Raw genomic sequence first — 21551 nt, 5'->3', positions numbered from 1 at the left:
GCCGGAGTGCCTGGCTCCATGTTCTGACTCCACTCCCTATTCTAGCTTCCTGCTAATGCACACCCTGGAAGCTTCAAGAAGTTAGATCCCTGCCACCTATGTGGGAGACCTGAACTGGGTTCTGGGCTTCTGGCTTTTGCCTGGCCCAGTTCTGGCTGTTGTAGGCATTTGGGGAGTAAACCATGGAAAAAAGATCACTGTCTCTCTTCCTCTTTGCCTTTCTTTTTTTTTTTCTTTTTTGACAGGGAGAGTGGACAGTGAGAGAGAGAGACAGAGAGAAAGGTCTTCCTTTGCCGTTGGTTCACCCTCCAATGGCCGCCGCGGTCGGCATGCTGCGGCCGGCGCACCGCGCTGATCCGATGGCAGGAGCCAGGAGCCAGGTGCTTTTCCTGGTCTCCCATGGGGTGCAGGGCCCAAGCACCTGGGCCATCCTCCACTGCACTCCCTGGTCACAGCAGAGAGCTGGCCTAGAAGAGGGGCAACCAGGACAGAATCTGGCGCCCCGACCAGGACTAGAACCCGGTGTGCCGGCGCCGCTAGGCGGAGGATTAGCCTAGTGAGCCGCGGCGCCGGCCCCTCTTTGCCTTTCAAATAAAATAATAAATACATTTTTCGATTGCCATACAAATGTTATTAACTATTTCAATTTTTGGAAGGTTCCAGTATTGCGCTACAATGCAAAGTTGTGATAAAATGTTAAGTTTGTTGTTTGTTTTCCTTTGCAGGTTTGCAACACAACGACAGACAGGAAACATGCAGACACCTTCCTGGAGAAGTGTGTGACCGAGTCCATCATGAGCATCGTGAGCGGCTTCTTCAATTCTCCGTTTTCAGACAGCAGTACCAGCCTGCAGGTACCTGAGCACACTGAGCGTCCTTCTGTCCCGTGAGCTCGGCTGATTTGGGAGGGAACAGCCTTTCATCTGGTCAGGACGTCAGCTCCTGTGCTGCACTCTTGTATAACTGACCGTTGCGCCTCTTTCTGAACTTTTGAAAATTTAAGTAAAGACACCCCATCTTCAAATGGGATTATCTTCCTCTCTTTCTGAGCAGAATAAGAACCTGCATATCCATATGTGGACTACTTGCCAGGTGGTAAAATAATATCACGAGTGTTTAAATGGGTAGGCATTTGACTCAGCAGTTCCAGGTTAGTAATTGATTGGAAAAGAACTGACTGAGGATTGTATATTGAGACGTTCATCTGGCCAGCGCCGCGGCTCAATAGGCTAATCCTCCACCTAGCGGCGCCGGCACACCGGGTTCTAGTCCCATTCAGGGCACCAGATTCTGTCCCAGTTGCCCCTCTTCCAGGCCAGCTCTCTACTGTGGCCAGGGAGTGCAGTGGAGGATGGCCGCGGCAGCCATTGGAGGGTGAACCAACGGCAAAGGAAGACCTTTCTTTCTGTCTCTGTCTCTCATTGTCCATTCTGCCTGTCAAAAAAAAAAAAAAAAAACAAAAAACAAAACAAAAAGAAAGAAAGAAAAAAAGAGACGTTAATCCAAGTATTTGTAATACTTAAAATTAGACATCAACTGGAAATGTCCACAGATAGAGGTGCAGCTCAGTATGTTATGGTATGTCTGTAGGATTGTTTGTTTTATAGCAATTAAAAATCACCTTCTTAAAATAATTGAGGTGAAAGTGGAATTATCATGTGGTCTTACTTGAGTGCAGAATTTCAGTGTGGGATCATAGGAACATCCCTGTTTGGTAAAGAACACAAAGCATAGTGGATGTAAATAGAAAACTCAGGCAGTAAATATCCTATCTTCAAAATGGATACTTATTACCTCTCTGTTGTAGGATTACTGATGTTTTTCACTTCTGTGGTTTCTAACCATTCTACAGTGATTATGTATTCTAATAAAAGTATCATTGCAGTTTTATTTTCCTTAGGAAAAAAATTTATTAGCTAGAACCAGGTGAAGTTGTTTTCATAGTTCATAGTGCTTATTTTCTCCTTGCCCATCATATAAAACTAGAACGGTCAGTCAAGCACCTATATATTAAACCAGGGGTTATTAAAATATATATATATTTAAGATTTATTTAATTATTTGAAAGGCAGAACTACAGAGAGGTGGAGGCAAAGAGAGAGAGAGAAAGAGATCCTCCATCCGATGGTTCATTCCCCAAATGGCTGCAACGGCCAGAGCTGAGCCGATCTGAAGCTGGGAGCCAAGAGCTTCTTCTGGGCCTCCCACATGGGTGCAGGGGCCCAAGGACTTAGGCTGTCTTCTGCTGCTTTCCCAGGCCATGGCAGAGAGCTGGGTTGGAAGAGGAGCAGCCAGGACTCTAACTGGCACCCATATGGGATGCCAGCACTGCAGGCGGTGGCTTTACCTGCTACGCCACAGTGCAGGCCCCTATTAAAATATATTTAAATTCATCTTACTAGCTTTGAGATATGCCATATTTGTCCATATTAAGAATACAGTTAAAATGCAAATCATCAATTTTCTATAGGGTCTGGGATGGCCATTATGAAGTAGGTACCTAATATGTGATTGATGAATGAGGTGTTTGTTGTATAGCACTGAGCTGCCAAAGCTTGCATTGCCTTTCACTGTGACACACCTTCCTGATAACGCATAGAGCACGCATTAGGAAATGGGTCAGTGGCACTACTTGCCTGCCTCTCTCTCTGCTTTCAGACACACCAGCCCGTCTTCATTCAGCTACTGCAGTCTGCATTCAGAATTTACAACTGCACCTGGCCAAACCCGGCCCAGAAAGCCTCCGTGGAATCCTGTATCCGAACTTTGGCTGAAGTGGGTAAGGCACTTGCACGTCTCTGCAAGAAGCTGGGCTTTTGGCTGTCGGGCAGTGCAAGTTGCTTCGTAGGATACAACTTACAGAAAACAGACGCGGTTTCTGTGCGGCTGAAGGCAGTCACCACACGTGATTCTGAACACTGCATGCTTTTTGGGAGGAAAATACTGTATTTCAGAACTCGGACATCGTCTTATTGTGTCTGGCACTTGGGTCTAGCTCAGGGATTATTTACAGGAATGATTTTAATTAATTGTCATCTCTGATGTCATTCTGGAATTGTGTATTAAGTCATCGACTAATGCCTTCATATGACGGTAGGTCTTTTTTGAGGGAATTTCAGTTTTCCACGTTTGTTTGAAATCCGTCAGTATTCATCAAGAGTCTGGGATCCATAGAAGGCTTCAGAAATTACAAATGAAATAGGAGGCCAGGGGGTTAGAAGTAAATAAAGGTTAGCAGATTCTCAAAGAGTTTCTCATAGGTTCCTCTTCTAGAGTGTGTGTGAGAAACTTCATGAGGTCATCCACTGATGGTGGAGGGGAGAAAGGAGAAGAAATACAGATTTGGTTGGACTTCTGAGAAACCAAGAGATGCTCATTCTCTACACTGATGTTGGCACTGGGGCGGGTAGTTGCTGTGCATTGCATTGTCATTGTCATTATCACTACAAAAACAATTAGTACTTACCATGCACAGTGCTGACCAATTTATGTGTATTGTCTCCTTTAATCCTTAGAGAGGTTCTTTGATTAATTAAAGTTTATAGCTGAGAAAACAGAGTTGTCTAGGTTATGTAACTTGGCCAGGGTTATAGTATGTGTTCTGCAAATATGTGATACATGACTATGTAATTTAGCTAATTAATGACTTTTTTTAAAGATGTATTTTTATTTGAGAGGCAAAGTTAGAGAGAGAGAGAGAGAGACAGAGAGAGACAGAGAGAGAGAGATCTTCCGTCCTCTGGTTCACTCCCCAGGTGGCTGCAAAGATCACAGCTAGGCCGATCTGGAGCCAGGAGCCAGGATCTTCTTCTGGGTTTCAAACGTGGGTGCAGGGGCCCAGGCTCTTGGGCCATCTTCCACTGCTTTCCCAGGCCATTAGCACAGAACTGGATCAGAAGAGAAGCAGCCGAGACATGAACCGGTGCCCATATCTGAAGCTGGTGCTGCAGGCAGAGGCTTAACCTATTACACCACAGCACCAACCCCTAATTAATGACTCCTTAAACATTTTTAGTCTTCTTCCCCATCTGCAGTTTGACCTAACGAATTTTGTATTAACAAAATTTAATGACAGAATGCTGCGATACTAGCATCCTATATGGGTGCTGGTTTGAGTCTTTGCTCCATTCCTGATCCAGCTCCCCACTAAAGTACTTGGACAAGCAGCAGAGGATGGACCAAGTGCTTGAGACCCTGCATCATGTGGGAGACCCAGAAGAAGCTCCTGGCTCCTGGCTTTGGCCTGTCCCAGTCCTGGCTGTTGTGACCATTTGGAGAGTGAACCAGTGGATGAAAGACTTCTCTCTGTCTCTCCCTCTTTTTTTCTCTGTAACTCTCTCTTTCAAATAAATAAAAATAAATCTTAAAAAATTTAATGGCAGCCTCAGTTTTAATTTGGATATAGTAAAAAGCAGTTTTAACCCAAAAGGATCAATTGACTTTCAGAAGAACTAAGAGACACGTAATAGAGTTCATCTAAGGTGATTAATGATAAATGAGGATGACACTTCAGAGATGGTTCCTAAACCAACAGGAAACAGATGCACATGGCCACCCCTGCCCCAATCCTCCTCGCTTTCCTGGGGCTCAGGCTGCTGTTCCTTTGGAATGTCCTTGTCGCCCTGCTCGGCCGCTGGCTCTGTGCGGAATCATTGCTGGTTGTGAGTGCCTGGTTTCCCTGGAACTCCCGAAGTCTCTGCCCCAGCTGCTGTTCCTGGTCTCCTCTCCAGGCAGCTTCCTACTGCCATCCCTGTTGGAGCTCCGTGCTCTAGATCCCTACAGATGGCCCACATGGACACCTGCTTTGCTCTGCTCCCTGGAAGCTTTTCAGGTGACAGTCCAGGAAGGGAAAGGAAGGGATCTGGGAGCAGGAAGAGCTCACAATTTAAACTGTGTCAACAGTACGGAGGACACATGAGAACCCCACTTTTAGCTTTTTTTTTTTTTTAATTTATTTGAGAGGCAGAGAGGGAGGGAGAGAGAGAGAGACAGAAACAAAGAGTGAGAGCTCCCATCCACTGGTTTATTTATCAGATGTCCCTAAGACAAAGGAGTTGAAGCCAGAAACCAGGAACTCAGTTCAGTTCTCTCATCTGGATGGGCAGAGGCCCAATTATTTGAGCCATCACCTGTTGCTTCCCAGGGTACTTATCAGCAGGAACCTGGATTTGAGATCAGAGCCAGAAACTGAACCCAGTACTCCTGTGAGGGATGTAGATGACCCAGGCTGGCATCTGGATTAACTGCTGTACCAGACAACCACCCCAAGAGCCCAGATTTTACATTTTACATAAAAAATGCACATGATGTAATGTCCAGAGGCATATAAATAAAATATTACCATTGATTATCTCTGAGTGGTTGGATGGTAGGGGACTCTGGTTTTCTTGTTCATGCTTTTATGTAATTTCTGAATTTTTAATAATATATTACTCTTTAAGTTATAATGAAACAGCAGTAAAAGTGTTTTAATTTGGACCATATCAACAAGAAAATGTGTCAGCCATTAAAAGATTAAATCGAGGAGCTGGCATGTAACCTAGTGGTTAAGATGTAGTGCCCCATATTGTATTACTTGGGCTCAGTTCCCAGCTCTGGCGGTGCATGGACTCCAGCTTCCTGCAGTGCAGTTTCTGGGAGGTAGCAGTGATGACCCAAGTAACTGGGCTCCTGCCACCTCCATGGGAGATGTGGATCATGTTCCCAGCTCTCGTGTGGGCTCAAGCCCAGGCCCGGACAGCCACTCCATGTGACTGGGGAGTGAACCTGTGGCAGGAAGATCCCTCTCTCCCCAACCCTCAAAACTAAATGAATGAGTACGTAAACTAACAAACCAATAAACCAAGGGAAAAATCAAATAAATATGATGTTAATTTCCACATAGGAGTATATTATCTCTTTTTTAAGGATTTATTTTATTGATTTGAAAGGCAGAGTTACAAAGAGGCCCAGCTGCTCCACTTCCAAACCTGTTCCCTGATAGTGTGCCTGGGAAAGCAGCCATTTGGTGAACGAACCAGCAGTTGGAAGATCTCTCTCTCCTTCTCCCTCTCCCTCTCCCTCCCTCCCTCCATCTTCCCTCTCTTCAACTCTGCTTTTCAAATAAATAAATCAATAAATCTTAAAAAAAAAAAAAAACAAACCAATCAAAGAAACAAAAATAACACAAGAGACAAAGAACTTAGAGCCACAGTGAGATTGTGTATCCCTGAATGTGGCTTCCCAGGGGGTTCATGGTGTGCTCAGTCCGTTCTTATGGAGCAGGATAGCAGGGCTTTGGGGGTTTAAAACAATCGCAGAATCTGTGTGAGTCTATCTTTTATTTCTCAGTTCTGAGATTTTATTTTCTTCCATTGCCTATATAGTTATTATAGATAATCAAAACTTTATGATTTAACAGGAAATTTGTATGCTTTAAAAACACGTGTGAAAAAAAAACTGTAAATCAGTTATATCTAGTGTCGGTGCTGGGACCAGCAGTTAAGACACTGCTTGGGTGTCTGCATCTCACGTTGGAGTGCTGGTTCCACTCTTGATTCTAGCTTCCTGCTGATGGCCATGCTGAGAGACAGACACGATGGCCCAGGCAGTAGAGTCCCTGCCACCCGTGTGGGAGAGCCAGCTTGAGATTTGAACTCCTGGCTTCAGCTTGGTACAGACTTGGCTGTTACTGGCATTTGGGGAAAGAACCAGCCGACGGAAGATCTCTTTCCCTTTGAATTTGTCTCTCTCTGTCATTCAAATAAATAAATAAATAATTTTAAGAAATAATTCTACATAAATCTGTTGTCAAAGGGGGTTTGACAGAGTGGTGCTTTGCATACAAGCGCAGTCCTGTCGTGGGCACCAGAGTGTGTTTTGTGTTTTGCTCACTTTGCTCTTTGTCCCTTCTACCCAAACCGTTCCGGGCCCTGGAAACTCTGTCCCCTCACCAACATCTCTGCATTGGCCTCTTCCTCAGCCTGGGCATTGTTCAGCCCCGCATTCCTTGTTTCTCAAAGCAGTGCAGAAAATCACTGTTTTCTTCCTCTTTTATCACTTAAGGAAATTTACTGCTGGACTAATCCCCCTGAAGTGGACTTCCCTCTGTTGGTTTGGGAACATCAGCGCAGAGCCCACCCCTGGCAGCGTTCTTGCTCTCAGCAGCTCAGGACGGACCCCTCCTTGTGTGCTTTATGCTGAGCCCAGCACAGCCCTCCCTTCCCTTCCTCTTGTCCCTCTCTGGGTTCCCACGTGGGCCCTGTGTGACAGCAGATGAAGCTCCCACGCCCATGCGTTGCTCACACCGTAGCTTCCACTGCGGCCACTGCTTGGCACCTTCTCCAGCACCCAGTAACCTTTGGCTCAGGTTCCTCCCTGAAAGCTTTTCGGGACTTCCACATGTATATCTGAGCTCGCCCCATTTGACTGCTTGTCTCTGACACTCTGCATTGGCGTTGTTAGAACCGGTCTCATGTCCCTATTAGAATTTGAGGACGACCGTTGTGAAATGGCTGTCAAATGGTCGTTAATAGAAAGCTGCTGTCTTGATTGAAGGTGAAAGGCAGATTCCGTTTTGTTATGTGCCGCAGGATGACTGCTGCCATGAGCCAAGCAGAAGAGGTTGGGTTTATTGGCGGTAATCGGCTAGGGAAAGCAGACACGTTTAAGGGGACTGATTGTTTTGAGATTACTTTGCTTAAGGACTAAAACAGGGAGCATCCTTATCATGCCACACTTGGCCCTGTTTGATTGGTAACTGTGAACTTCCTGTTTTCATGGAAAATTGACCATTTTCAGAGTCCGGTCTGTCTGCCTGGATCTGACGCCAGCAACTGACTCCGTCCTGGTTTGGTGTGCGCCGTTGGGGCCCGGTGCAGAAGGCTGGTTCAAAGTAGTGGCTTCCTATAAACTTTTTGTAACAATGAGTACAGCTCTGTCTCAAGTCTTACAGCTCATTTTTGTTTTTGGCAATGCTTGAAAAATGCACAGAGGCACTAAAACTTAATGTAATTCAAATACATTGGAATTATACTGCAGGTATTAAAAGGAACAAAGAGTACACATATGTAAAATGTAACAAAGTCAGGAGAGTACTTTACGTTCATAAAGTAAATTTTTAGTGCATCTATGTACTGGTCAATACATTCCCTTAAATGCAGATGTCAGTTATAGCAACATTTACATAATACTTTATGATTTGTAAATTACTCTCAAGCACATTAGCTCACCTCATCTGTCATCTTCAGAAATACTTCACTCTCTTCATTATTTGTTCATTGAATACAGGAAGTAGTAAAAAAAATCAGCAAAAACATTTTCCATATCAGCACTTAAAACTTTGCTGGGAGCAGCAAGCATTTACTGAGTGTTGGTGATCTGGTGACTGTGGATTGGATGTAATTCTTTGCTCCATTTTACTGATAGGGAAATGAGATTAGTAAGGTTAGGCAGCTTGATCAATGGAACATAGGTCGACAGGGACAGAAATGGGATCCGGAGCAACTTTGTGGATGGACAGACGAGCAGGCGTATATGGTCTTCTTTATCAAATCACTTTAATAAACATGTAATCTGTTTTATACCTTTAAGGTACAACATAAAGGAGCTGATAACTGTGGTGTGGTGCAATAAGCTATCAGTTGCTACCCCAGTATCACCTATGCCCTGTTACAGTGCCTCTTTAGGTTGCCCCACTTTCCATCTAGTCCCTGCTAATATGCCTGGGAAAACAGTAGAGAATGGCCCTAGTACAGTGACAGAGAGTAGAATAGATGAGAGAGAGAGAGAGATTGATTTTCTATCTGTTGGTTTACTCCCCAAATGACTGCAACAGCCAGGGACCAGACTGAAGCCAGGAGCCTGGAACTCCATCCAGATCTCCCACTTGGGTAACAGGGGCCAAGACTCGGACCATCTTCTGCTGATTTCCCAGGCACATTAGCAGGGAGCTGGATGGGAAGCCGAATAGCTGGGCCTTGAACCAGTGCTCCGATATAGGACGCTGTGTTGCAAAGAGCGGCTTAACCTGCTGTGCCATAGTGCCGGTTCCAAGAAATCATTTTTATTTTTTTAAGATTTGTTTATTTGAGAGGCAGAATTATAGACAGAGTGAGAGAGAGGCAGAGAGAAAGGTCTTCTATCCACTGGTTCACTTCCCAAATCGCGGCATAGGGTCTGGTGATTAACACATTGATTAATATGCCTGCAACTTAAACTGGCTGCTTGGATTCAGTTTTTATCTCTCGCTCTTGATTCCAGCTTCCTACTAATGCAGACCTTGGGAGGCAAGGGATGATGGCTTTAGTAACTGGGGCCCTGCCACCCACAGATACACTGTGTTCTTGGCTCCTGAGTGCAGACCAGTATAGCCTCACCACTGTGGGCATTTGGAGAATGAACCAACAGATTGCACTATGTCTCTCTCTGAGTCTTGAATAAACATAAAAAGAAAATCAGTCTTTCGGTGACTATCATTATAAGTTTAATTGTGATCCATATGTCTCAGTTTCTTGATTTGAAAGATTTAAGTAACATCTATGTACTCCACACTATGAAAAATAAGGAAATTATCATATTGCCTTTATTTCTTCCTCTATTCTTCGACTCAGTGTTCAAATTATTGCTTGAAATATTATTGGCTTTCCATTGTTATGATTTGTGATGTGTATTTTCTGTTTTGAAAATGATTCTTTTTTGTTTTTAACAGATTTTATTTATTTATTTGGGAGGTAGAGTTAAAGGGGAGAGACACTGAGAGAAGTCTTATATCTGTTAGTTCACTCCCTGAATGGCCCCAGTAGCCAGGGCTGGGCTAGGCCGAAGCCGGGAGCCAGGAACTTCTTCTGGGTCTCTCATGTGGATTCAGAGGCCCAAATACTTGGGCCATCTTCCACTGCTGTCTCAGGGCATAAGAAGAGGAGCAGCTGAGACAGGAACCGACACCCATATGGGAAGCTAGCACCACAGATGGAGGCTTAACATATTATACCACAGCCCTGCCCACCTCTAATAAATTTTTTAAAATTATTAAAAATATAGATCAATATGATAATTTAAGCTGTACACAAAACAAATGCATATAGCTTTCAAATAACTTAAAAAAGACAAGTAACTAGTAAATTAAATTGAGATTTTTTTCAGAAGTCCTTCATAGAAAAAGAGTACTTTTTACCATATATTGTTTTAAGTCTTTCAAACATTTTTCAATAGATTTGCTGCATTTGTGTCTATAGTATTATTGTTAAATGTTTGGAGCCTGTGATCCGTTGTGAGTTTACCATGTCACGTAAGTTTTCGTGAGCTCTTAAAATTGAATCCACACTCACTTAATTTACTTTGTATGTCATGTTTTCTGATGAAGCTCCTCAGCTTTTTTTTTTTTTATTAAAGATTTTATTTATTTATTTGAGAGGTAGAGTTACAGACAGTGAGAGGGAGAGACAGAGAGAGAAAGGTCTTCCTTCCATTGGTCCACTCCCCAGATGGCTGCAATGGCTGGAGCTACACCGATCCAAAGCCAAGAGCCAGGTGCTTCTCCCTGGTCTCCCAGTGGGTGCAGGGACCCAAGTACTTGGGCCATCCTTTACTGCTTTCCCAGGCCATAGCAGAGAGCTGGATTGGAAGAGGGGCAGCTGGGACTAGAACCGGCACCCATATGGGATGGCAGCACCACAGGCGGAGGATTAACCTGTGCCATGGAGCTGGTCCCTCCTCAGCTTTTAAATGCTGGGTGCTTTTGAATGATTTGCACCTGCGAAGTTCATCAATACTGATGCCCCCCATTGCCACATTTTCTTGTAAGTTTTATAAAATTAGAAATTGATAAGAAGATGCAAGTTCCTAAGTGGTAACAAGTGCAGATTCGCAGGCACAGTCATGACTTGCAGGGGTCTAGCTTGAGTGTGATGTGTAAACATGGTTCTCACTTTCTACCCTCAGTGAGATAAAGGAAGGCTGGGGTGGGAGGAAGGGTGGAGAGCTCTGCAGTGAAAGTGCGCCCTGTGCTCGCTGGTGTCTGAGTCGTGTTTAGGCCGTGTGATTTCTTTAAGTGGCGTCAGTCAGTTGCTGCTCCTCAGTCAACTCATTCATAATAACACATGGGAGAACTGCTTTGAGAAGAAGCATCCGTGAATCGGTTCCATATTATTTCACTTTTGTGTTCCATGTGTTTCATAATCTTCAAATGATTTGGGGGATTAATGCTGGATACGTTGTTGGCAAGACAGTCTATTTTCCAAATGGAAATTCTGTAAAATATCTTTTACAAATGTTTTAAATAATGAACGTCAGTCTTCAAGCCAGTTGTTCCCCTAAATATGAACATGTAGAAAATATTATCCATTTGTGAAGAGAAACCCAGTCTCTATAAAAATAAATACAGTCTACTTGGGGTTTTGTAGTTGATGGCATAGAGTCTGATGTAATACTCCCTTGTGATTATAGCTTTGAAAAACTATTTAAAAAAATTAAACCTTTTGGAAGCTGTGATAGGACAATATCTTACAAAATTTTGTCACTGATTAATTCAGTTAGTAATGATAATAATTTCTCACTTTCTAAAGGGTGTTGTAATACTTGAGGAGAGACAATGTGTCCAACTGTATCTCCTGTCCTCAATTTCCAGTGCATGCTGGTTAGAAATAACATAGAAAGAAGTCGCAAAGCAAGATGAAACACTTAACTTCTCTGGGGCCGGCCACAATGCCTAGAACATGGTAGGCACTCAGTGAATACTTCATGCATAGGTAAGATAGATAGACAAGTAAAAGGACAGATGTCCAGCTCTTGTCATTGGCTCCATAATATCCCATTGTGTGACTACATTATAGTTGATTTAATCCCATTGTTTGGTATTTGTGTTATTTCTAATCATTTTGTGCACGAGAGAGAATATAATCAATACCAGTAGGCAAAATTCCTGGGTTACTTTAATTTTGATAGATCTTGCCCTCTGAAGAGGCTGTTCAGTTTATATCCCATGAGCAATGCAGGGGAGAGTGACTTTCTCTTTGATCATGCAGGGTGTTAGGTTTGTCATGATCTAATAAGTAAAAGTATGTTTAGAGCTTAAAACATTATTTGAGAGTCAGGGAAGGGGGAGACCCAGCTGGTTCACTTCCCAAATGTCTGCAGTGGCTGGGACTGAGCTGGGCCAAAGCTAGGAGCTGGGGTCTAATCTCCCACGTAGGTGGCAGGAACCCAATTCCTGCCTCCCAGGGTCTGCATTGGCAGGCGGTTAGAATCAGGAGCCAAACGCAGGAGCTGAATCCAAGCATTCTGATGTGAGACACAGGAATCCCCATCAGTAACTTAACCACTAGGCCAAACACCTGCCTTTGTTATAATTTTCATGTGAATTTCTCTTTTATGCGTGGAGAAAAAACAACCTTTTCATATGATTGAGTCAGTTGTGTTTCCTAAATTTATTGTGAACTGTCTCTTGTGATTTGATCACTTTTTCCAATAGTTTTTTTTTTCTTAATTACTTGCATATCATTTATATATTAAAGGAGAGAAGCTTTTTGCCAGTAAGTAACAATTTGTTTTTTTAATTTGTCATTTGTCATTTTAGTTTTGATTTTTGACATGCATAATTCTTATTTTCTTTTAGGCTTTTTAGTTTTCTTTTTTAAAAAGATTTATTTATTTATGGCAGAGTTACAGAGAGGCAGAGAGAGAGAGAGAGAGAGAGAGAGAGAAAGAGAGAGAGAGAGAATGGTCTTCCACCATTGGTTCACTCCCTAGATGGCCACAATGGCTGGAGCTGCACCTATCTGAAGCCAGAATCCTCTTCCAGGTCTCCCATGTAGGTGCAGGGCTCAAGGACTTGGGCCATCTTCCACGGCTTTCCCAGGCCATAGCAGAGAGCTGGATTGGAAGTGGAACAGCTGGGACTCGAACTGGCGTCCATATGGGATGCCAGCACTGCAGGTGCTGCCTTTACCTGTTACGCCACAGCGCTGGTCGCCTAGGTTTCCTTTCATCTTCAGATTAGCCTTGATCAGTCTGGGATATTGTTTGATTTCCCATGGAGATTTTCATGGTTTGTCTGCTCCCTTGTGATTTTGATGTTGCTGTTTAAAATTTTGAGCTGTAGGATATGAGGCGTGGAATCAGCTTTATTTTTTCCAGATGACTAGTCAGGTGTGCCAATATTAGTCCTTGGATATCCCATAAAAACTTTGTACTTTGCTCAGCTTGAGGATTCATTGAAAATACCCAGAAAGTCTGAGCTCCAAATAAGAAATGTATTTAATATCTTTAATGTTCTTCCTGCTTAAAAATCCTGCAGTGCTTCAGTACGGGTGTATCCTGGTTCTTTGACATTATCTAGAGATGGTTGTGCTCTCTTCCCACACCATTCTACCTGCCCTGTGCTCCAACTCTTTGTCATCTGTTTGGGCCTTTACGGTAGTGCTTGACAACCACCCAGGTTTCCTAATTATGCTAGCTGCTACCTTTCTCCCTTACCTGTCAGTTTAATCTAAGCATTTTTTCCCATGGCACCTATCACTGCTTTATGTGTGTTCTCAGAGATTTGGGTCTGGCAGATAACATCAGTAATTCCATCTAATTAAAACATTTCGTATAATATGCAATATTTAATGAATAATGATTAGAAGTAGATATTTATTACATCTGAAGATCACAGCAAAGACTTGTCCTATCCAGAGAACTTTCAGGATTGATAAGCCTAATTAGAAAGTTAGCCTAGTATGCATACCTCTGGATAACAATAGCTCACTTCAGAGGGTTAGTTATTGCTTTGCAGCACTCTGCAAAGATCAACGCATGGGTGATAATTCACTACTCTCTCCTTTAGTTTTTTTAAGGACTCTGTAGACCTACTCTCTGGCCCTGTATCCTGAATGTAGTAGTATCTTAGTTGCATTGTGACTTAGAACTGAAATAGCAACAATTATTTTTTAAACTTTAATGTGAGCCTGTCTGTGAAATCCTGCAGTTGGGTTACTGCTACAGGCTGGGAGATTGGCTGTCTGTAGTTGAATCATTAGCTCTTTCTTAGTGAAAAGCAGAGGTGGGGAATCAGGGGTAATCCCAAGTGTAATTAATCCCAAGCATATGTCCTAGGTGACATTTCCACATACTGTGGAGCCCAGAATATTTTTGTGCTTAATAAAGGTAAGCTAAGTTTGGATCATTTGAAAAAATTGTCATCTACTTATTAATATTCTTGTGAATGAACTCATAATTCTTTTCCTAGTCATAGTTTTCTGTTTTGTTATTCTGCTTAATTTTTAAACATTGGAAAGATAAATTAATGCTGTCAATTCGGTTTCAAATTAATATTTATACTATTTTGACAGTGAATCTGTTTCAGACCACGTCTTTCCACATACTTGTGTTTTTACAATGGATTGTAAAAACTTTATCATTATCTGCACAGGGACCATTTTATCTCAGATTCTATTTTCCTCAATTGCATAGTTAATTTTCTTTTATTGCCTGGAAATTGTGATGTAGCCATTGGCGAGAGTTTACCTTTAGGCAGGGGAAATTGTGTATTTTATGTGGCTAATTTGTATCGTGCAGTTGATGCTACCACAGGAGACTACAATCATCGTGGTACAGTTTGGGAAAAACTAAACTCCTTCCAGTCAGTTTGGGGTTGGTGGAAGCTCCGAGGCTGGCCCGTCCACAACACTGGCCAGAGGAACGTGCAGGGACAGTAGCCTCCCAAGAGACTCAGGCCAGTGAGCTTCCTTGAGCTCTCTAAGAAAGGTCTGTGTTGTGAATCAGAGTTACTGCCACTGGACTGCATTCCCACTGGTGCCACCAGGAGAGTACTTACTGAGTACGTCTTTATGTGAACCATATTTCCATCAACAACACTTACAATGCGACTTCAAAAAGTTCATGGAAAACAGGGTTGAAACATGTGTATTTTGATGCAAAACAAAAAAAAATTGAAACCTGTGCATAGGAGAGGTCTTCATGAAGTTTATAGAGGATGCCAATTCAGAAAAAGCTCTACGTGGAATAGAAAACAGTTCTGCACCAAGATCAACTCATTTTTTTAAAAATGTATTTAATTCTTTGATGGGCTGGCGCTGTGGCACAATAGGTTAATCTTCCGCATGAGGTGCTGTTATCCCATATGGCTGCTGGTTCTATTCCCGGCTGCTCCTCTTCTAATCCAGCTCTTTGCTATGGCCTGGGAAAGCAGTAGAAGATGGCCCAAGTATTTGGGACCCTGTACCTGCATGGGAGTCCCGGAAGAATCTCCTGGCTCCTGGCTTCGGATCAGTGCAGCTCTGGCCGTTGCAGCCATTTGGGGAGTGAACCAATGGAAAGAAGACCTTTCTCTCTGACTCTTCCTCTCACTGTCTGTCACTCTACCTCTCAAATAAATAAATAAAATCTTAAAAAAAAGTTTAAAAAAGAATTTATTTATTTCTTTGAAAGACACAGATTTACAGAGAGAATCTTCCATCTGCTGGTTCACTTCCCAGATGGCTGCGATGGCCAGGGCTGAGCCAGGCCAAAGCCAGGAGCCCGAAGCTTCATCCGGGTCTCCCACGTGGGTGGCAGGGGCCCAGGGATTTGGGCTATCCTTTGCTGCTTTCCCAGGCTCATCAGCAGGGAGCCAGGGAAGTGGAGCAGCCAGGAATTGAGCCTGCACCCATATGGGATGTCGGTGTTGCAGACGGCAGTTTAACCTGCTGTGCCACACTCTGGTCCCATAAACTCATGTTTTAATTCAGTTTGCCTTGAACTTTTTGAAGCATGCTTTTATTTGATTGACAGTTCCATCACATATACCAGATTCCTAAAGTGATAGGGAAGTCCACATCTTCTCCCCAGTGGCAACTTGGTTGCAACGTGTTTTGAATGATGTGAGGTTTGTAATTGTTTAATTTTTGTTGCTTAGAAAATAGCATGGAAGAAGTATTTTCTTCTATTTGACTTTTGAATATTTGGCGCAAACACAGCTTACATGTGTTAACAGCCAGACAAGGGTGAGAACCTTGCCAGGGTTTGATTGTGGTGCAGAATTAGGCATTTATAAAGCTATGTGCCTCCTGGCAGTGTCCAGTCCTGAGCTTCAGATGGGACACAAGTGCTGTTGTACCGCTGTGTGGGAGGGACATGAGCAAAGACACTGAATGCTTTGGAAAAGCAAAGTTTCTCACGCACATCAGGAAAATCTCCAGGGGCGATCGGGGCAGTGGTACAGCAGTGGATTGCCTTCTATCTTTTGTTATTCTCTTTAAACTCCGACTCCAGTTCTTGTTTAAACTGATATCCTTTTTTGTATTGATGGTTAGATTGTCCATTTTCAAAGTTTGAAGTTTCAGCTTGGAGGATTTTTTTTTAAGATTTATTTATTTATTTGAAAGGCAGAGTTACAGAGAGAGAGAGCAGGAGACACAGGGAGAGATCTTCCATCTGCTGGTTCACTCCCCAAATGGCTGCAATGCCCAGGCGAAGTCAGGAGCCTGGAACTTCTTTCGGGGCTCCCATGTGGGTGCAGGGGCCCAGTGCTTTTCCATGGTATTATCAGCGAGCTGGATCAAAATTGGAACTTTTCTGAATTTGGAACTCAAGCTGGTACCCATGTGGCTTAACCCGCTGTACCGCAGTGCTGGCTCTTGTCAGTTCACCATTCAATGAAGCAGGCCAGATTCTTCTTCTTCTTTTTTTTTTTTTTTTTTAAGATTTTATTTATTTATTTGAGAGGTAGAGTTACAGACAGTGAGAGGGAGAGACAGAGAGAGAGGTCTTCCCTCAGTTGGTTCACTCCTCAGACGGCTGCAACAGCCAGAGCTGCGCCAATCTGAAGCCAGGAGCCAGGTGATTCTTCCTGGTCTCCCACATGGGTACAAGGGACCAAGGACCTGGGCCATCCTCTAATACTTTCCCCAGACCATAGCACAGAACTGGATTGGAAGAGGAATGGACGGGACTAGAACCGGCGCCCATATGGGATGCCAGCACTGCAGGCGGAGGAATAACCTACTGCGCCACAGTGCCGGCCCCTCTTTTTATTTTGTTATTAAAGATTTATTTTATTTATCTGAAAGACAGAGTTACAGAGAGAGGCAGAGACACAGAGAGAGGTATTCCTTATGCTGGTTCACTCCCCAGATGGCCGCAACGGCCGGAGCTGTGCCGATCTGAAGCCAGGAGCCTCTTCCTGGTCTCCTACGCGGGTGCAAGCAAGGCCCAAGCACTTGGGCCATCCTCCACTGCTTTCCTGGGCCACAGCAGAGAGCTGGATCAGAAGAGGACCGGCGGGGACTAGAACTGGCACCCTCATGGGATGCCGGCGCTTCAGGACAGGGCTCTAACCCACTGCGCCACAGCGCCAGCCCCAAGCCAGATTCTTTATCCATCCACCTGTCTACTTATCCATCTCTCCATTCTCTCCCTTCTTCATGATTCCCCAATTTCTTCCTCCCTCCCTCCCTCCCTCCTTTCCTTCCTTTTAATTTTTATTCATTTACGATAAGTCTTGGGGGTAGGCATTGGGGTGGGCATCTGGCCTGCTGGTTAACACATTGGTTATTATACATACAACTTAAACTGCCTGCTTGGATTCAGTTCTTATCTCTCGCTCTTGATTCCTGCTTCCTACTAACGCAACCTTGGGAGGCAACAGGTGATGGCTTTAGTAATTGCAGCCCTGCCATCCACAGATACACTGTGTTCCTGGCTCCCGAGTGCAGCCCAGTGCAGCCTCACCACTGTGGGCATTTGGAGAATGAACCAACAGATTGCACTATGTCTCTTTCTCTCTCTCTGAGTCTTGAATAAACATAAAAAGAAAATAAGTCTTTTGGTAACTATCATTGTAAGTTTAATTGTGATCCATATATCTCTGTTTCTTGATTTGAAAGATTTAAGTAACATCTATGTACTCCACACCATGGAAAATAAGGAAATTATATTGGCTTCGTTTCCTCCTCTATTCTTTGACTCAGTGCTCAAATTGTTGCTTGAAATATTATTGGCTTTCCATTATGATTTGTGATATATATATCTATTTGTGATATGTATATTTGTGATATATATATTTATTTCTGATATATTTTTTCCAAATATTCTCTTATGGGTAGATGAATACTAGAAATTAATGATCAGAGCTTACAAGTTAAGATGTGGAAATATTTTCATGATATAACCATTTGAGATAAAAATACAGTGCTGCAATATGAAAACTTTGTCAACTGGAAGAGAGTTTCTTAACCATTGCTATCCAATGAGTGTTTTTCCTTTCACCTCAAACTTTACGTCCTTTAGGTCCATATTCATTTGCCGTAGTTTCTTGGATTCCTGTTCACCTTCTCTTGATTACTTTCTTTTTTGAGTAAATTTTTTATAAGAGATGCAGAGAAAAGTTTCTGAACCTTTGCGTTATCCGGAATGTTGTTATTGGGGAATCACATTTGCATTGTTGTTCAGATGGATATGAAGTCCTGTTTCAAAACTGTCCATCTAATCTTTAAAGAATATGTTCTACTATCTTACAGCATTCAGTGCTGATTATAAGTCTGGTACCTCTGATTCTGCGTAGGAATCCTCCTTTCTCCTGGGAAGTCTGTGAGATTTTTTCCTTTTTACTATTGACATTCACGTTAGTTTCTGTGGCTGGCCACAGGAAGTCACAACTTAGTGTCTTGAAGCATCAGAATATTTCTGTTTCAGAGTGCTGGAGACGGGAGTCTGCAAGCGAAATAACAGCCACACCAGGCTCTCTGAGGAGGTTCTGGAAGACTCTTCCCTGTCTTCTCTCAGCTTCCGGTGTTTGCCGCAGTCCTGGCATTTCTGGGCTTGCACCACCAGCCATCCAGTCTGTGCCTCCGTCTTCACTGGAGTTCTTCCCTCTCTGTGTATCTTTGTGCCTAAAGGTTTATGTGTTGGGGTCTTGGTCCTCAGTGTGGTGACACTGGGCGGGGACGGTGAGTGGTTATGGCCAGTTCCTTGCTGCTCTCTGCTTTCCTTTCTTGCTGTCTGACCTGTCCCCTTTGCACACCCTCCTTGTGTGATGCCATCTGCTGTGCGGTCCTCACCAGAGCTGAACCTCTTTGGGCAGTATGCCCTAGAGCCTCCAGAGAGGTGTTCTATTACAGTAACAGAAAACTGACCAGCTCCTCTCGCCTGAACTGGATGAGAGCCCACACACACCTTCATCCAGGACGACCTCCATGTACCTGGTTTCATCTGCATTCACAGATAGTGTGATGAAGACTGCAGGATGTAGCTCTGAGGGACACAGGGGAGTCCATTATGGGATTCCAAACTTCTCTTATTTTTAACTTTTATTTAATGAATATAAATTTCCAAAGTACAGCTTATGGATTACAATAGCTTCCCCTCCCCCATAACTTCCCTCCACTCACAACTCTCCCCTCTCCTGCTCCCTCTCCCCTTCCATTCAGATCAAGATTCATTTTCAATTATCTTTATATACAGAAGATCAGTTTAGCATATATTAAGTAAAGCTTTCAACAGTTTGCACCCACACAGAAACACAAAGTGTAAAATACTGTTTCAGTACTAGTTATAGCATTGAATCACAATATACAACACATTTAGGACAGAGATCCTACATGAGGCATAAGTACACAGTGACTCCTGTTGTTGACTTAACAAATTGACACTCTTGTTTATGGCGTGAGTAATCACCCTAGGCTCTTGTCATGAGTTGACAAAGCTATGGAGGCCTTTTGAGTTCACCGACTCTGATCATTCCTGGAGGAAGGACAGTCTATTCAATAAATGGTGCTGGGAAAATTGGATTTCCATGTGCAGAAGCATGAAGCAAGACCCCTACCTTACACCTTACACCTTACACAAAAATCCACTCAACGTGGATTAAAGACTTAAATCTACGACCCGACACCATCAAATTATTAGAGAACATTGGAGAAACCCTGCAAAATATTGGCACTGGCAAAGACTTCTTGGAAAAGACCCCAGAGGCACCGGTAGTCAAAGCCAAAATTAACTAATGGGATTGCATCAAATTGAGAAGTTTCTGTACTGCAAAAGAAATAGTCAGGAGAGTGAAGAGGCAACCGACAGAATGGGAAAAAATATTTGCAAACTAGGCAACAGATAAAGGATTAATAACCAGAATCTACAAAGAGATCAAGAAACTCCACAAAAACAAAACAAACAACTCACTTAAGAGATGGGCCAAGGACCTCAATAGACATTTTTCAAAAGAGGAAATCCAAATGGCAAACAGGCACATGAAAAAATGTTCAGGATCACTAGCCATCAGGGAAGTGCAAATCAAAACCACAGTGAGGTTTCACCTCACCCCGGTTAGAGTGGCTCACATATAGAAATCTACCAACAACAGATGCTGGCGAGGATGTGGGGAAAAAGGGACACTAACCGACTGTTGGTGGAAATGCAAACTGGTTAAGCCACTATGGAAATCAGTCTGGAGATTCCTCATAAACCTGAATATCACCCTACCATTCAACCCAGCCATCCTACTCCTTGGAATTTACCCAAAGGAAATTAAATTGGCAAACAAACAAGCTGTCTGCACCTTAATGTTTATTGCAGCTCAATTCACAATAGCTAAGACCTGGAACCAACCCAAATGCCCATTAACAGTAGACTGGATAAAGAAATTATGGGACTTGTACTCTATAGAATACTATACAGCAGTCAAAAACAATGAAATCCGGTCATTTGCAACAAGATGGAGGAATCTGGAACACATCATGCTGAGTGAAATAAGCCAGTCCCAAAGGGACAAATATCATATGTTCTTCCTGATCAGCGACAACTAACCAAGCACCAAAAAGGAAACCTGTTGCAGTGAAATGCACACTATGAGAAACAGTGACTTGATCAGCCCTTGTCCTGACTGTTGATGAACAGCTTAATACTTTATCCCTTTTAGTATTTTTTTTGTTCTACTTAATACTATTGGTTGAACTCTGTAATGAATACACCATTATTCTTAAGTGTTGAATCTTCACTGAAAAGTGATCCCTGTTAAATATAAGATTGGGATTAAGAGAGGGAAGAGATGTACAGTTTGGGACACGCTCAATCCCAAATTGACTTGCCCCAAATGGTAGAGTTAGAAACATGCCAGGGGATTCCAGTACAATCCCATCAAGGTTGCATGTACCAATGCCATCTCACTAGTCCAAGTGATCAGTTTCTGTTCACAGTTGATCATAATGATAGGACTAAGAGTCAAAGGGATCACACAAACAAGACTAGTGTCTGCAAATACTATCTGATAGAATAAAAAAGGGAGAGAACGATCCAACATGGGAAGCGGGATACACAGCAGACTCATAGAATGGCAGATGTCCTAAACAGCACTCTGGCCTCAGAATCGGCCCTAAAGGCATTTGGATCTGGCTGAAAAGCCCATGAGGGTATTTCAGGCATGGAAAGCCAAGACACTGTGGCAAAAACAAACAAACAAACAAACAAACAAAAACCTAAATGAAAGATCTTGGCGAGTGAGATCCCAGTGGAAAGAACAGGCCATCAAAGAAGGAGGTACCTTTCTCTGAAGGGAGGAGAGAACTTCCACTTTGACTATGACCTTGTCTAAATATGATCAG

The 21551-nt window shown here is 43.1% G+C and overlaps 1 protein-coding gene across 3 annotated transcripts in view; it reads left to right on the top strand.

The window, feature by feature from the left end:
* Window positions 1-21551, top strand: part of ITPR2 (inositol 1,4,5-trisphosphate receptor type 2) — a 536564-nt gene that overhangs the window by 267766 nt on the left and 247247 nt on the right. For all 3 annotated transcript variants that reach the window (XM_089304708.1, XM_051850872.3, XM_051850873.3), the window contains 2 exons: window positions 726-854; window positions 2659-2779. In XM_089304708.1, coding sequence (XP_089160834.1) covers window positions 726-854; window positions 2659-2779 — 250 coding nt within the window. The remainder of the gene's footprint in view (window positions 1-725; window positions 855-2658; window positions 2780-21551) is intronic.

This window comes from Oryctolagus cuniculus, chromosome 9 (assembly GCF_051225735.1).
Source record: "Oryctolagus cuniculus isolate XC-2025 breed Fujian yellow rabbit chromosome 9, ASM5122573v1, whole genome shotgun sequence".
Taxonomy (NCBI): Eukaryota; Metazoa; Chordata; class Mammalia; order Lagomorpha; family Leporidae; genus Oryctolagus; species Oryctolagus cuniculus.
This window is presented reverse-complemented; position numbering and strand designations above follow the sequence as displayed.